The sequence below is a fragment of the Oreochromis aureus genome, linkage group 13 (genome assembly GCF_013358895.1).
Source record: "Oreochromis aureus strain Israel breed Guangdong linkage group 13, ZZ_aureus, whole genome shotgun sequence".
Classification (NCBI taxonomy): domain Eukaryota; kingdom Metazoa; phylum Chordata; class Actinopteri; order Cichliformes; family Cichlidae; genus Oreochromis; species Oreochromis aureus.
The window spans coordinates 16,660,333-16,676,423 of record NC_052954.1 but is presented as its reverse complement, the minus strand read 5'-3'; the positions used below and the strand labels follow the sequence as shown (position 1 = coordinate 16,676,423).

Below are 16,091 nucleotides of genomic sequence, written 5' to 3'. Positions count from 1 at the left end.
TTCAACAGTGTTTGTCTTTCGGGGTCTTCTCATCTCAATCTGCCGTTTCGTCACAGTTCAGTGTTTTTGTGCACCTTGATGGTCGCGATCAGTGGGTTTGACATCAAGAGAACATCCTGCTACTTGTGAACTCTGAGCAACACAAGATATGAGAGAACAACAGAGACATCCCCAACAATGCAAGAAAAACAAACAGAAATAAAGAGCGTGAGGGAAGAAAGAGCAGGGAGGGTGTGCGAATGGGATTTTTGGAAATGGCTCCTGTTTCCAGGAGTGATAATGCTTTGAAGCCGAGCGCTTCAGCACTAACTGCACTGTTGTTCATCCTCTTTCTCACTCTCCTCTCTGCCTCTCGCTCTCCCTGCTTGTGGAGATGCAGAGATTCCCGCTCTGTCAACACATTTCACAAAAAAGCTCTCTGAGAATAATGAAGTTCCCCCCTCTGTTCGCCTCCTTCTCTCCACTGTGGGAGCACGCAGCAGCAGCAGTTCCATAACACTATGTGACAGACAGCAAAGTGTCTGCACACAGACATGCTGCCAGGTTGGCTTACTGAGGCATGCGTCTCATCCTAGAGTGTTGTCTTTACACAGTGTAAAAACACTTGTTCACCTCCACTGAGCGCCTTGATTCTTCATAAATATCTATTAAAATGTTTGAAGGGCTCCTGGTGCCACCATCGCCTTCCTCTCACTCTTTTGTCTTCCAGGTGTTCTACCCCCCCCCGCTTTTCTTTTCTCCACTGTCTCTCTCACTCTCTCTCTTACAGCCAAACACTCTTAAATGTCCTCCATATCAGTGCTTACCTTTGTCTTCCTCTTTCTCCTCTTACCACACTCGCGCGAAAAAGTCCGCTCAGGTCAGTCACGCAGAGGAAACCAAGCTGGGCCAGCAGAGAGAGAGAGTGAGGGAGGAAGAATGTGATGAGCAGATGCAGATAGGAGACACAAATGGAGGGGGGGGGGGGGTCTAGTAGTGTGCAAATTGGATGATGAGAAGGAAGGAAGGAAGGAGGGAGGGAGGGAAGGAAGGAAGGAGGCGGGAGGCGGTGGAAGAGGGGAAATGAGAGGAGGGAGGGGGTGATGGTGGTGGTGGTGGGGGGCTCTCAGCTGCACTGGTATGAATATGACGCAGAGGCAGCAGCCAGAGCCACTTCTCTCCTCTCCTTTCCAGCCCCATCCCTCCATACCCACCGAGAGACAGGAGAGAGGGGGAGAGAGAGGGCACTGTATCCATGGCAACGGCAGAGCAGCGGTAGGTAGCAGTTAGGGAGTGTGCTGGGGCACAGTGGTGTTCCTTTCTTTCCCCGTCTCTCCAACACACAGACAAGCTCATAAGTCCTACAGCTCCCACAGATGTACAGTACACAGCCGCTGATACGCTGAAGGAAAACACAGAGGAAACGTGGGCAGCACTGACTCATTTGGACATGACAGATAATGAGAAGCAGACTGTTTGGGTCTGTTGTGTCTCAGCAAACTTGGAAAACTGGGGCCAGAGAAGGTTTATTATACTCTAAATGCAGGGGGGGGAAACAACTGTCAGCATCAAGTAATGAAATTGATATCTTTTGTGTCAAGACATAGATAATATGAAACACTGCAAGTGCAATGAGGCCAGAGCTTTGCAGTGATGCCAACAAGTGACGCTGATGACAATCAGCAAAATAAACAGATTCCCTGGCGTTCAAGTTGAAAGACAAACATGTGGCAAGCAGAGACATTACTGTAGGAACAAATATGCAACCCTTCTTTCCAGACATTGTTTTTTCTGTCTATACCTACATCTATATAGCATATCATTTTATGTAGAAAAAAAAAAGCAGTACTTCGAACTACTACTACAACTGTCAGAGACTGCATACCTTAACCAAGGCTGAAAATTCCCTCCACATCATGCACAAACACTTTTGTTCAGTGTGATTTCCCAGGAACATCAAAACCCAATTTCAAATTGATATCCATGTTTTCCCCCTCAGCTGTAAAAGGCTGATGGAGTATTGTCGTCACCCTGCCGGGCAGGCCAGCAAACAACGCTGACACCCATGTTAGTGGATGCGAAACTCAAAAAAGTAGACGGTGTAGGAGTTTCAAACTGATACCCGATACCTGGTCAGGGTAAGAGGTCAAGTTTTCCGAAAATCTTGTGAATGTAGAATTTTAAATTAATACCACAGGAGCATCTACCTGGAGACAGAGGGGGAGCACTGGCGGTTGTCAGCATTTTTTTGTTTTAGAGGGATCAGTGTTTCATTTGATGGCCATCTTTTGATGCCATGTTAATGAAACACAAATGAAATACAACTTTAGTAATATTTGTCCAATCTTTACACTTGCAGGACATCAGACATACAGGTTTAAGGTTTGACACTCCAGCATCATTCATATATTGAGTTCATTTGCAGCCACTGCCATTACAGAGCAAACAATTAGTTTGGTTAAATTAATTAGGATAATTGGTTTCATTACAATTTAACACACTACAATGTATTCTAACTGATGTGCACATACATTTGATTTATGCTGTTTTATCACTGATTTATAGAAGGTACTTTTTTTTTTTATAACCTGTGTGAGTGTCCAGCCTGCTGCTCCAGTCCCTCCTAGTTTTAGCAGAACAAGACTGAGGGTGGAGCTAGTTGTAATGTAGAGGCAAATCATTATGGACTGAACCATCTGCTGTCACAGTCTGGGGGTGACAGGATTTATTTTAATTAATTTTAGTCATTTGGTCTGTATTTTCCCCCTTTGCATTTAAAATGGTTTAATCTGCTAGTATATAGGTTGAGTTTGTTAGTATGGGTAAAACAATTTTTCTTGTTTTGGATTTTTGATGGTTGTATCTCTGTCTGTATGACCTTTAGCTGAGTGGTCTCTTACAAGGGGAAGAAAAATCATGATTCAGTATATGTGAATTGAAGTTTGGTTTGACACTGAAAAACAGAACCCATGGCATGAAATCAACACGGTAACCTAAATGACTCTCAAACATTTCTAAAAAGAACATTGTTTCCAGTTGAGTTTCCAAGCAAATATAAAAAGATCTGAATACATATGGGGTTTTTTCAAACAGTTCAGTTGGCAGTGGCTAAAATGCAATTTTTTCTTTCCCATCTGGCTCCCACAGTTTGAGCCTATAATTACTTTCAGTGACAGTGGAAACAAGGAAGTAGGGAGAGCTTTCCAGGACTTGAGGGCACTTATGTTGCTCTTTTAAGGTGAACTTTTTTTTTTTTTTACATGGACACAAATATCAGATATGCTAACCACGGACGTGGCAAAAGAACAACAATCTTTCCCTAAATAGACTCACCTACCACTTTGTTAGGTACATCTTGCCAGGTTGGATCGCCTTTACTCATTTTTCACAGCAAAGATTTACAAGGTGCTGCTGATAGCCTCACACAGTTGGATGTTAAAGAAAGTAATTTGAGCTTTGATTTGGCACATTATCCTCCATAAGATAATTGGGTACATATAAAAGGATGAACATGGTCAGCATCAATGCTAAGGTAGTCCGCAGCGTTTTAAGGATTGTCAAGTGGTAGTAAGGTGACCAGGATGGATCCATGCTTTCATGCTGTTGATGCCAAATTCTGACCCTACCATCCAAATGCTGCAGTAGAAACTGAGACTCATCAGACCAGACAACATTTTTCCAGTCTTCTATTGTCCAGCTTTGGTAAGCTCCTGAAAACTCTTGCCTCAGTCTCCTGTTCTTTAAGCAGCACCAGGTGTGCTGCTTAAATCACCTTACTTTCCATTCTGATGCTCGATTTGAACTTCAGCAGGTCATCTTAGTCATGTCTACATGGCTAAATGCATTGCACTGCTGACACATCATTGACTAAATAACCTAATAAAGTGGCAGGTAGTTTACATCTACGTTTTATCGACATAACAGGTAACATATTGGGTCAAGTGATGGGGACAATCACTCAAATCACATAACTGATGAAGATTTTACAGTAAAGTCACGGGCTCTTGTCAGACTATTTTCTGATTTTTAGTTATGGTTTTTGTAACACACTCTTTAGAACAATCCACGTACAGAATCAAGTTTGCACAAAAGATTACCACTACGACAACCTCGCTCAGACTAACCGAACACCACACTGCAGAGACATAGTGCTTCCCCTCAGAGCTTTGGTGAAGTGAGTAAAAGACGATGGTGGAAATCTTTTGTCATGCGAAGTAATAAATGAAAGGCACAAGAAGATAGGCAAAACAGAGGTAGAGATTAAACTGGGTCAAATACAAAAGTGGGGGTGATGTGTTTCTCATTAGGATTCCTATTGCATTGGCAAGGAAAAGCCATAGGCAATTCCCTGTGTCCCAAAGGTAGAAATGGATTAAAGGTGAGCCCAACCACAAGCACACATGCGCACACTCTGTGGTCTTCCATTGTGGTTTGCTACTCTGTTTGTCTGTATTTCAGATGCATTCTCTTCTGTGATAAATAAAACTGCTACATCTTTACACTCTCATTGGTAAAATGTTTAAGTCTTCCTTTTTGAGAGGCGTCCTTATTGTGGCTGACCTGTTCAGTGCGAAACTAATGTGGTTACTTTGAGAGAGCATTCTTACCAACAGCATGCTAAAAGACATCACACAAATAGTTTGGGACACGTGGGGTGAAGGGTGGGGCCTCACTTAATCAAGCTTGTTCTGGCGCATCCCGTTGTTGCTCAGTTGAATCGAGATCTTAGGAATTTGCAGGTTAGGTCAATGCCTCGGGCTCTTTGTCTTCCTCCTCAGGTCATTTCTCAATGAAACCGGGAGGTGTTTCTCATATTTCTAATGCTCCATACTGTGTAAACACGACAGACAAGCAAAGTCAAAACTAGGAATAGTCACAATAAAATAAAATAGAGTATGAAAACATGGTTAATAGCAATGTAAACCATGTTAAAAACCTGATTTAAAAAAACATAGCAAAACAGATAATTAAAAACAGGTAATGAAAGAATAATAAGATATTATTTTAACAAAAGGCCAGGCTGAACTGAAATGTTTTCCACTCAATATGATATTGGGCAGTTATTTTGAAGGATAATGTGTATTAACTTCATTCTGATGGCCATTGGAACATAAATTCTAGTGCACGACTGATATATTGGCCAATAATAGTTTTCTGACAATATACCACCATCTTTGGCCTATAAATCAAAATTTTAAAAGTAGAGACAGGAAAATTGTCCTTCAACCATATTATCAATGTTGTTTCATAGTGTGTCCACCAGAGGGCACAAACAACAACCAGGTCATCCAAAGTAATTCACAAATACATTACCATGATATCTTAGTACAGGCTTGTAAATAACTATACATAACAAATGTTTAGGGAAGTCTGTTTATGTTTCTTCTGTCAGAAAGAAAAAAATATAGGCCAGTATATGATATTTAAATTATACTAGATATTGGCATTGGTATCGGTCTCAAGACTCATATTGTTTAGGCTGTAATTAAAAACTGCACATAGAGAATCAACAGTGCATCAGTAAGTCGGCATTTTAGGTTAGTATCTCAAAATTTCAATTTAATATTTCAAAAAATTTAAAGATACACAGTAAGTAAGCTGAAATTTTGAGATAATAACCTGATATTCTTCACTGGCAAAAACAAGCCCGATTAAAACCTGCCTGAAAAGGTTCCTATCGTCATCTTTGACGCATAAGTACCAAACCTCTCTTGTAGCAAAGAGAGACATTGTAGCACTTTGGACTGTTGCCACTGACTATTGACTATTCATTCATGAGGCTGAAAACGTGGGTAGCGAGCTCATATAATCTAGTTTGGAACTACAGGAACTACAAAGAAACGTGGCCGCCCAACCCCTGACCCCCTCTGCGTCATTTTGCCGGGAATGCTGCACCACGTGTCTCCAGCCGGTCTGCGTGCACCTCTGATTCATTACTTTTCATTCTGAAACGAGTCTGGGCAGGGAGTAGACCTCCAAGATGGCGGCGCGGTGGGGAACAGGCGAGGAGACTTTAACAGCGTGCAATATGGATTTTTTCCCTTTGGATACACTAGACGAGGTAAAGAAAATGTTTTATTCTTCATTTCCTAGCATCTGGGTCCACTGTTAGCAGTGTTTGGGTGACTTTTGGGGGGCAGAGTGCTCATCTGTACGGGATGTACTGCGCACGAGAAAGTGACACGTGGATGCAACTGTAGTATAACAACTATAACTCACTGAAAAGGCGCATCTTATTTAGTGATTATTGCAGCTTTATGACTCCGTGGTCTCATGTTTTGATAAATAATGCTCGTTGGTTAAATTTGCTTGCATTCATGGACGTTTGGTAATGCTAGCTGGTGAGTCAGTGTAGCTTGGCTGGCTAAGTGAATGAGGCAGGTTTTCTTTGACATAAAGCCAACAAGCGGTTAAATATCATCGTGACAGTTGTGCAGTGTTATCAGTAGTTGGCCTTATATTGCCTCCAGTTGTGTAGATGATATCCGTATTACGCTTTTAATCTCATTTGCTGCACTTTTTACCCGATAGTCTTGCTCTTCATCCACAGATACACACGTGGCAATAAAAATCGCATTAACGCTGACCGATTAGTTTACAGTCCTTCAACTTAATACATTATAGTATATATAATAACCACTGAAATAAGTGTTTTGTAAACAGGGTTATTTGCTCGACACTTGATCTGATGCTTTATTAATTTAGCTGTGCAGTTTACATGCTTTGCGCTAACATAGTGCAGTAAAGTGTCAACAGCTCAGGGATGATGATGATGGTGATGCTGTTTTATATTTAATATTCTACGTACTCTCACTCACACTGGCACTGCTGTTATATGCAAGTTTTCATTCAAACTTAACTCTGTGTACACATGTGGTTTAGTGGGAGATCACATGTTGGATTCCTTCACACATGCGCACGAGAGACAGTCAAATTAAAGCTCACACGCCGTTCCCTCGGAGTCCGCGAACTGTGGTTTTGTTAACACGTTGACGTGTTAATTTGTGCATTAAAGTGAAGAGTTTTGCTTTTTAGCCGCAGGAATTTAAGCCAGCAGCAAGAAAAGAGCTGAAGGCCCTGCTTCTGGTTTGTTGTAGTGCAACACGTGGGTTTGGGTGGCCTCTGTCGTTGGACGGGGTGAGGCGAGGATCAAACATGTCTGCACGCTGTGTGCATGTGTAGATGGAAACACGTGGGGCTCTGTTAGACCACTGCATGGCGACATTAGGTTAATTTTGTCGGTTATGTTTCCAGTGACAGGAGGGCCCGTTTATAGAAGTTATTGCCATGTTTATGGTTCTGGAAGATTACTCGAAGATTAGTTTTACGCCAAGTCAGCCAACATCACATCAAAGCATGCACATGCTAATACATTTTACACTCAAACTTGTCTTTGTATTCACAGAACATGCTACTAGTATGTGCATAATTTAAGTAATGATTTAGGGTTGTGTTGTTTTTTTGTTTTGTTTTTTAATTCATACATTTATATTAATTGTAAAGCAGATCCAGTTGTGCTTATGTACAGAATAGCCTCTGCTATTTTGTTTTTCCTCCTACTTCAAGATGGAATTAAAAACATGTGCCCTCCTTTGCCCACTGGGGTTTCCTTTTCAGGCTCTTGTTTATAAATGCCTCACTTGAGCCACAGCCATGAAAATGAATGAGATTTGTTGACCTGTTTCTCTGTTTACCCTCTGTGCACACTGTTCTTTATGTGGTTTTTTGAAATGACACAAGTTCACTTGTGATGGTGAGGCAGCCCAGTGGTCCATTAGTGACACTGCAATGGTGCCTTGCCTTGAAAGGTTTGGAGGAATGTGGAAGTTGTTTTTTTCACTTGTGCATATATGGGTTTGTTTGTTTCTTTTCAAAGCAACAGTTGGTTATTGATTTGACATTTGTTTGCTCTCCCCTGTTTAGACTGATGAGCTGAGCTCCAGAGAAACTCTGGAGGCCCTTCAAAGCTGCTTAGATCTGTCCTTCTTTGAGGACACACCGACAATAGAGGCAAGACTAACTTCACATTGTGTAGCATTGTGTTTTCAACTCCAAGGAGTTATACAATATTGTAAGCTCTGTATATTACACTACCTAATGTCCCAGACTCTGACCTAATTGTTTGTTTTGATCCTTACATAGTCTAAAGTCCCAGATCATGACAATGACGCCACGCTGCTAGCAGCCTTGACGGAGATTCTTGACAATGTAGAAGATGAGAACCTGTCTCCGTTTGACATACTGCCTGACTCAGACCTGCTGTCAGGTCAAAAGGGCAGGGAACAGTCTCCGGTTAGTGCCCAGCAGTTGTACATGTGTCTTAAGTTATCTCTGCTCTCAACATTCCCCAATATGATCTTTGAGCACAGGACAGAGAGTGAACCTCTGCTAACCTCTGTTATTCTGAACATACCTCTTTGCTAGTTTGTTAATGTTAACGTCAGTATTTTTTTTCTTGTTCACTCTCTAGCTCAGGAAATTACTGGGTTTATCACATTCCCCTACAGAGAAAGACGCACCATCTAGGCCTTTATCAACTGGAAAGGTAGCGTCTTCCTATTTTATAGTAATATAAATAAGCTTGTACTGTAGGCAGATTTTAACCAGCTATGTTCCCATTTATACTCAGAGCCTCCCTAGGATACAGACAAACTCTCTGCAGAGGAGTGATGGGGAGGAAGAGGAAGACGGCTCCCTCACGCTGAGCCCAGTTGGGCCTGACTCATGTCCTGACGCTGACCTGCTAGACTTGGAGGGTCTGTCCCTCCTACATCCTCTTACCTTGGAGCAGACAAATGAAGATTGTGTCTCAATTAGCCTGGGTGACCTGGTCAGGCATATGCAACCCTACTGCTTGCCGGTATGTGTGGAGAATGAGGCAGGGGAACAGATTATGCCCGAAGGAGGCATAGTGCTTGAGGTTGTGGACCAGGGGGAAAATGGAGAACCCATACTGGCCATCCCAGACATAAATCTTCCAGTTTCTCTAAAAGTTAAAGAGCAGCTTTCAGAAAAAGAGCAGAAAGTTTCAGATGAAGCAGAAGACAGTTCGGAGCATATAGTTGTTGATGACGAAGACGATGTAACGGTCAATGAAGCACCCGTGAAAATCACATCTCCAGAGACAACAGGAGTGTGTTTAGATGTAAAAGATGAGAAGACCGTTAAGAGCCAAATGGAAGAAATTAAAGAGAAAAGTCCATCCAGGAGGAAAAAGAAATGCAAGCAACAGTCCCATCCTTATCCTGTGGAAGGAAGAGTCCTTCGGAGTAGCACCGCAAGAAATGCAGCACAGGAACTGCCCAAAGAGCCCAAAAGAAAATCTGTCAAAGAAGAAAAGAAACAAAAACTCCCAAAAGTTCCTCCTGCCTCAACCCAAGCTCCATCGCTGGTAAAACCTAAAGAAAAAGAGCTATGCCAAACTGAAACTCAACCTCAGACCTCCACTACAGCAGTAATCAGTGAAGTGAATGTGCAACAAACTAAAGTTAAATCTCTGTCCTCTAGACAGGACACAGTACCGTTAAGTGCTAAACCTGGGAAGAGTAAAGACAGCTATTCACCCACAACAATGAGTTCTCAGGATTCCAGTGAAGCTTCACAACAGCCAGTCCAAGCCCCCACTGAGCTCGGGAATGTATCAGCAGCTCCCCCTGTTTCCCTCTCTCCGGTGTCTTCAGAGATCCCAACAGCTGCTCCTTGCTCTGTGACTCCCGAGGTGATGCCGAGTGCTAGTGAGGCTGTGCCTCCAGCAGTCCCAGAGCCCAAACCCAAAGCACTTAGTTTAGAGGAGTATAGACGGCTTAGACAACAGAAAAGGCCTGCTCCAGTGGAAAAGCAAGGCAACAATAGCACCAAGTGGCCTAGCCTCCCAGAGCTTCCCAAAGAGCTTCCCCCTATTCCCTGCCTGCCTCACCCAAGCCCCAAGGATCCTCGACGTCCCATCACCCAGCCGCCGAAAAAGGAGGTGGAGGAGGTCAAACCTGCGTGGCAACCAAGAGGACCATGTGCACCACCCACCCCTGAGGCACTGCTGGTTCCACCTGCCTACATGGTTGCCCCTTCCAGCAAGGTTTCAGCTGCTACTTCAGTTCCTAAACCCCAACAAACACCCGAACCGCCCAGTCTGCCACAGAAAAATCCTATTCTGGTCCCTAATGTAGTTAAAGATTCAGCCATGCCCCAAAGCGTCACTACTCAGCCTGCAGCACCTAATGTGCCTAAAAACTTTGGGGCTCCTAACACTCAGCTCGCATCTTCAGTACATGGGAAATGTTCTCCTGCTCTTACAGGAGGGATGGATGGAGTAGATGGAGTCCCCATCTCTAAGCCTGTATCTCCTAAGTGTGAAGAGCACACCAAGACCACTCTTAAAACCACTACAGATGAAATAAAACCCACTGCTGCTACTGGATCTCTTCCCAGTGTCCCCCAGAAGACCACTGTGGTTTCCCAGAAAGTGCCTGAGGTCACTGCTCTTACTTCCTTAAATAACATCATTGCATCTGATAGCAAGTCCTCCAAATCCACAGCTGATGTTACCCAGCTGTGTTCCACTCCAGCTGCTAGTCTCTCGGACTCCCAGAGTCTAAAAACAAAACCAGTTGTTGCTGAAACTAAAGAAACACCCACAACACCAGTGGAAGCCCAAAGAGCAAAGAGCCCCACACAGGAGCTGATTGAAGCATTCACAAGTGAAATAGGTGAGCTTAAAGTTAAATTTGTGTTTTAAAAGCTTTAGTTTGTTTTTAGGAATAGAAACATTCTCATACCACCTCTTCTTTCTTTTTTTGTTTTTAAGTATTATCTTTTTTTGACAAGAGTAATTCACTGATATGCTATAAACTGTTGTCAGTGCCACAGCTTTGCTGACTTGAACTCACTGTGCTTAATCTGCTCCAGATCCAATATTAGAAATTGTCTATTGTTAGAAAGCAGGAAAATGAACATTGTCACTTTAGAAATCGAACCATCTGTGCTCTTCAGGACTGTTACGTACAATAATCTGTTTCCTGGCTGTCACCTTTTCAGCAGAGCCTTTGTCCTCTATGTCCAGTCTATTCTCTGTACCTCTGTAGTTATGCTCAGTTTGAGTGTTACTGTGAAAAGAGCTTTTGTGTACTGCATTATAGTACATGTAATAGTTTAGGGGGGCTTTTTTTGCCCATTTAAAGTGCCATGTTTTGAGCCTCTGCTGAACTACAGTTCTAAATAATACTTACTTAACTTAAAGTAAGCTTCAGTTCAATCTTTCACACTTTGTTTTTTAAAACGAGCAGTTTTAACTCCTGAATCGTCAAGGTCACTCTCCCGTTTAGCCAGCTTTCTTCTGATTGGCTGCTTCTTGTAAACAACAGCTTTGAACAGCAGGTGGGTGGAGCTTCTGTGCTCACACCCCAGGTGGAGCCATATTAATGATGTCCACTATCAGTGAATTCATTCAGAGCCACGAGTAGAACAAAGTGTCTGAAGCAGTCTGAAGCCTGATCATTTGGGTTTACTTACACATGCTGACGTTATTAAACTTTGGCCATGTTTGAGCATCCACTATTGCTGGCAGTATATCTATGAGAGAAAATAAAGAAAAGCTCAGCAGTTTGCCTTTCAATAATCACGTAATGACCTTTATTTACAGGTATTGAAGCTGCTGATCTGACCAGTTTACTGGAGCAGTTTGAGGAAACCCAAGGTAATTAATAATGCTTCAGTTTTCTCTGTATCCACTCCATCTCAGAGGTTTCGTTTGAACGTTTTGCACACTCAGTTTTATTTTACTTGCTTGAACTATAATTAGATGGGTGTTTAGGCCAGTAGCTCAGTGTGTCACATAGTGAAGTACCAAGCTAAATGTGGTCAGGGGATCAGTTTTCCTGGTTTCGTAATGGTGCAATGTAGTATGCAAGCTTGCAGCCCATCTTTGGTTAGCAGTAGTGAAGTAGTGGGTAGGAATGGTGATTGACTTTGGGAGATGTTGAAAGTCTGCCGACTTTCAACATCTTCCGAAGCTGTGTGCTTAACAGGGGTTCATGCATGAATTTTCTTTTTGTTTGCAAATCACATACAAGAACCATCTTGTAGTTGGTCTTTTACTATGGTAAATGGATGAATTCCAAGCTTGTGTGTTTCTACTCAAGACGTTTGTTTAAATTCAAAGATAGTGGGGCATCTCTGTTTTTATCTGTAACATTCCCCTTTAAGAGAGATGGATGCTGCAGGGTCCAGAGAAGCTGCTCTGTGCACTTGTCTGCTCAGCTACTGGAATTCTGCCCTGTCTGCAAATCCGTTTAACTCGCGCCCTTCTGTCTTTGTTTGGGCGGATGTACAAGGCCTGACTTATGTCAAGTGTTTGGGGGGGGTTATGTGCTTTATGTAGCTGCTGACTATTTCCAGTCCTATGGAAAATAAACCCTGTACTAAAAACATTTCCACTGAGAGTTTTTAACCTCACTGCCATCTCTCCTGTTGACCCCTGCACTGATGCACTAACTTTTCTATTCCTTCCTCCTTCAGCCAAAGAGGAGCAATGTGTGTCGGAGGTCTCTGGTAGAGCAGCAGCTGTAGGAAACTCGAGGTGAGTTACCCTACAGCCCTCACGCTGCTCTGTGTGAGTGAGTAACTGTCTGTGAGAGTGAAAAGCGTTTGATGTGTGTGACAGATTGTGTATGTGAGGAGGTGGTCCAAGTCCACCTCATGCCAAGACCTACCGCAAATCCTGCCAGTGCCTGGCAACACTAAGGGCCATCTCGGGCTGGGCTGAAGACCAGCCGAGGTTTGACCTACGCTGTTTACCGCTGATATACTAACATACGCCTGTGCTTGCTCGGCAGTGTCGAACTGGTTCCAGAGAAGTCTGTTGTGAAACGTGTAAAAGCTAGTGACATCTCAAGTACTGCAGGTAAATGAGTGTTTTTGACTCGAACTAAAAAATGAGTTCATGAAGTTGCATAATTAATACAATAAAGAAAAGTGACTGATGTTTTCCTCTTCAAAAGTTTAATTTGGAGATGTTTTGTCTCCTCAAATGCTTCATTTATGTCAGTGTACACAGAAGTCTGAAGTACTCATGTTATTTTCCTCTGCTTCAGCTCTGACACCTCCAGCCACTCCTCCTCATCAAATGTGGAAACCCCTGGCAGCTGTGGCCCTGCTTGGGAAGAGCAAAGCCTCTGAAGCCTCCAAGTCGAGCCCCTCCAAAGTTATCCAGATAGAAGCTCAGCCTCTGCCCTCAGTCAGGCCACGTAGCAAACCCACGCTCGCTGCTGCCACTGTAGCCCCCGATTTGGCGTGTTTGGATCATGACTATTGCCTTCCCAACAAAGGCACTCCCACTGCAGAGCCAGGCAAGCGTTGGAATATTAAACAGCAGTCTTTTATCACTATTAAACCCATCAGGCAACATACTCCAACCACTACACAGACAACCCCAGGTGCCCTGGCATCATCTCTCCAATCTACCATAAATCAGGTAGTTTTAACCAAAACACAAGTTTGTCCAATGAAGCCCCTGGAGCCCAAGGCAAATAGGTTGGACGAAAGCTCTGTTATGGAGACTCCAGATGCTTCTCCTACTCGGCTGGAGACTGAATTGAAAGAAAGGAGCCCGAGGAGAGGTCCGTTGGGAAGGTCGTACCGTCGCCATGCTGCTTCTCGCACACCCAGCCCCGGATGTAGTCCTGAAGAGAGGACCAGAGGCCGGTCAAGAAAAAGATCGCATCATTCTCCCAGTCCAATGTCCAGCTGTTCAGAGTCAGACTCCGATTCTTCTAGATCTCGGTCTAGATCACACTCTCCAACAAAGAAAAGGTTTGTCCCTTTGCAAAACGTGTTTGATTCAGATGCACTAAACCTCTTCACTGATGGGTAATGATTTCCCTTTTGCTTCTTTTTGATTTTTAGGTATCGTCACCAGAGCAGTTCCAGCTCCTCATCCCGTTCCTCCTATCGGCATTCTGTGTCCCGCTCTCCTCCCAGAAGGAGAAGGTATTCCTATTCTTCTTCTCGTTCTGGCTCTTGGAGTCGCTCCAGATCACGATCTCTGTCCCCTCAAAGACGGGATCAGTGGAGTAAAGGCAGACGATTGTACAGGTACAGTACTGTGACTTATCTAGGTAGCTGTTTCATTTGTGCCCTACATGTACTTTGATAAACCTTGAAATGACGAGTAAAGGCTTCATCTTTTCTTCTTCAGTCCCTCATATCGGCCCAGCTATGGTCATGCTCCAAAGCCAAATGCGGAGGAGGTGAAGCGACGCAAGGAGAAAGCCATTGTAAGTTAATTATTCCAGGTATAATTAAGTGAAGTGATTCCAGTAGTTATGATGTAAAGCTGATGGACTCTCTTCCAGGAGGAGCGCCGCATTGTTTACGTTGGTAAAATCCGGGGAACGATGACCCAAAAAGAACTAAAAGAGCGCTTTTCCTATTTTGGCGAGATTGAAGAATGTACCCTGCACTTTAGAGACCATGGGTAAGTAAGCTCCTCTTATTACACATGCAAACATCTTACTTCACCATTTTTTCTTAGTATAGAGCTTTTGGGAAGGTTTTGTAAATGAGAAACTTGCACTGTCTTTGAACCTTCTTGGTCTTGTCTATGACCTCTTAGGCCAAGCTACAGTGCTAAAGCAAATTCAGGCTTGTTCATAACTGGAGCTTCCTGGCATCACCACCAGGTGGCTCTTTTAAAAGCAAGTTACATGTCAAACCTATGTGCAAGTCCTGTTGCTGCCCTCTCTGCTCAAACTAAAAATGAGGAGAAGTTAAACTTTTGGTCATCTGCCACAGGGACAACTACGGCTTTGTGACTTATTACAACACCAAGGATGCTTTCACAGCAATTGAGAATGGAAGTAAACTGCGCAAGCCTGACGAGTTGCCGTTTGATCTCTGTTTCGGTGGGAGGAGACAGTTCTGCCAGAGCAACTATGCTGACTTAGGTATGCTTTTAAATTTCCAGATGCAAAAAAAGTTTCTGCATAACTCATTTTGGTTTTTTCCTCTTCTTATTTTTAATGCAATTCCGTCTCTATAATCATTTCAGATTCGAGTAGAGAGTACGAGCCAACGCCCGCAAAAGGCAAGTATCATGCACTAGACTTCGACACTTTACTGAGGCAGGCCCAGCAGAATCTGAAGAGGTAACAGGAGGCCTGCAGCAGGACGCAGCAGATATTTACCTCAGAGCTGACGATGGCTCCTCACCTGCAACACTGTTTACAGTTTAGTAGTTGCATTAGGGATTTGTTTTTATGTAATGTTGTTTCTGCAAGCTTACACCTTCTATTGAAGTGAAGATTTATAATGAAAAAAGGAAAAGGAGGCAAAAAAATTGAATAAATGGAATAAATACAATTTTTTTTTTTTAAAGTTTATTTAAATGTACAATTGAACTTGAATTGTATGGAGAGAGAATTGTTTTTAAAAGGGTGGAATAAGTAGAATGGTGCTCCCTAATTATTGGGAGGAGGATGTATTGCATTGTAATGTATTACAGACCTCAATAAAAAAAAAAAAAAAAAAAAAAAAAAAAAAACAGTTTTCTTTTTTTGTTTCACTGTTTTTAGTTTAATTTTAATTTATAATTTGTCTGTGAGGTAATTGTTAATTTCATGGAATATATGATTGTTCAGACTCGGTGCTTTGGTTTCAGGGTCCGAGTGAATTCATCACTTCAAGTTTTGTAATTCTGAAGAAGAAAAGAGTTGAGTACAATAGCAGTGGCTCATTTCTGCTAAGTGTCCCAGTGGGCTGGTATACTAAATGAAAGAACCCTAGAACTGTTCAGCTAAATGTGCTTATTAATGTCACTGGTTAAACTTGAGATTTAACCGGTATTTCCTGCTGTGGTAATCATTGTGCTTTGTAAAATGGTGAAATTCTCCCCCTGTCATAGCTTTCTGCAATACCCCAATGAAAAAGAGCCATGTTTAATATTAGGTGTCACACTGCCACAAGCCTGTCACATGGATTTTGTCATATTTTTAATGTGTGTGTTGCAAAGTTTTCCATTCAGTTACATTTTTAGGTCACTTTATACTATAAGTTAAAGATCTCACTGCATTGGGGAGAGAACCCAAACAATTTAATGAGTCTGCTATGACTAAGTGCGGTGA

General features: G+C 42.7%; 1 protein-coding gene and 1 non-coding gene across 2 annotated transcripts; both read left to right on the top strand.

Moving 5' to 3' along the window:
• Positions 1–5,893: 5,893 nt before the first annotated feature.
• pprc1 (PPARG related coactivator 1) lies at positions 5,894–15,511 on the top strand. Its single transcript, XM_031739008.2, has 14 exons — positions 5,894–6,040; positions 7,903–7,989; positions 8,122–8,271; positions 8,450–8,524; positions 8,609–10,682; positions 11,615–11,668; positions 12,490–12,550; positions 12,807–12,874; positions 13,065–13,782; positions 13,876–14,064; positions 14,168–14,246; positions 14,325–14,446; positions 14,764–14,915; positions 15,020–15,511. The coding sequence occupies exons 1-14, from the start codon at positions 5,960–5,962 to the stop codon at positions 15,118–15,120; spliced, it is 4,011 nt and encodes a 1,336-aa protein (XP_031594868.1). The 5' UTR covers positions 5,894–5,959; the 3' UTR covers positions 15,121–15,511.
• On the top strand, positions 14,540–14,679 carry LOC116319668. Its single transcript, XR_004199395.1, has one exon. It is a non-coding gene; the product is annotated as a small nucleolar RNA SNORA50 (small nucleolar RNA).
• Positions 15,512–16,091: the final 580 nt, after the last annotated feature.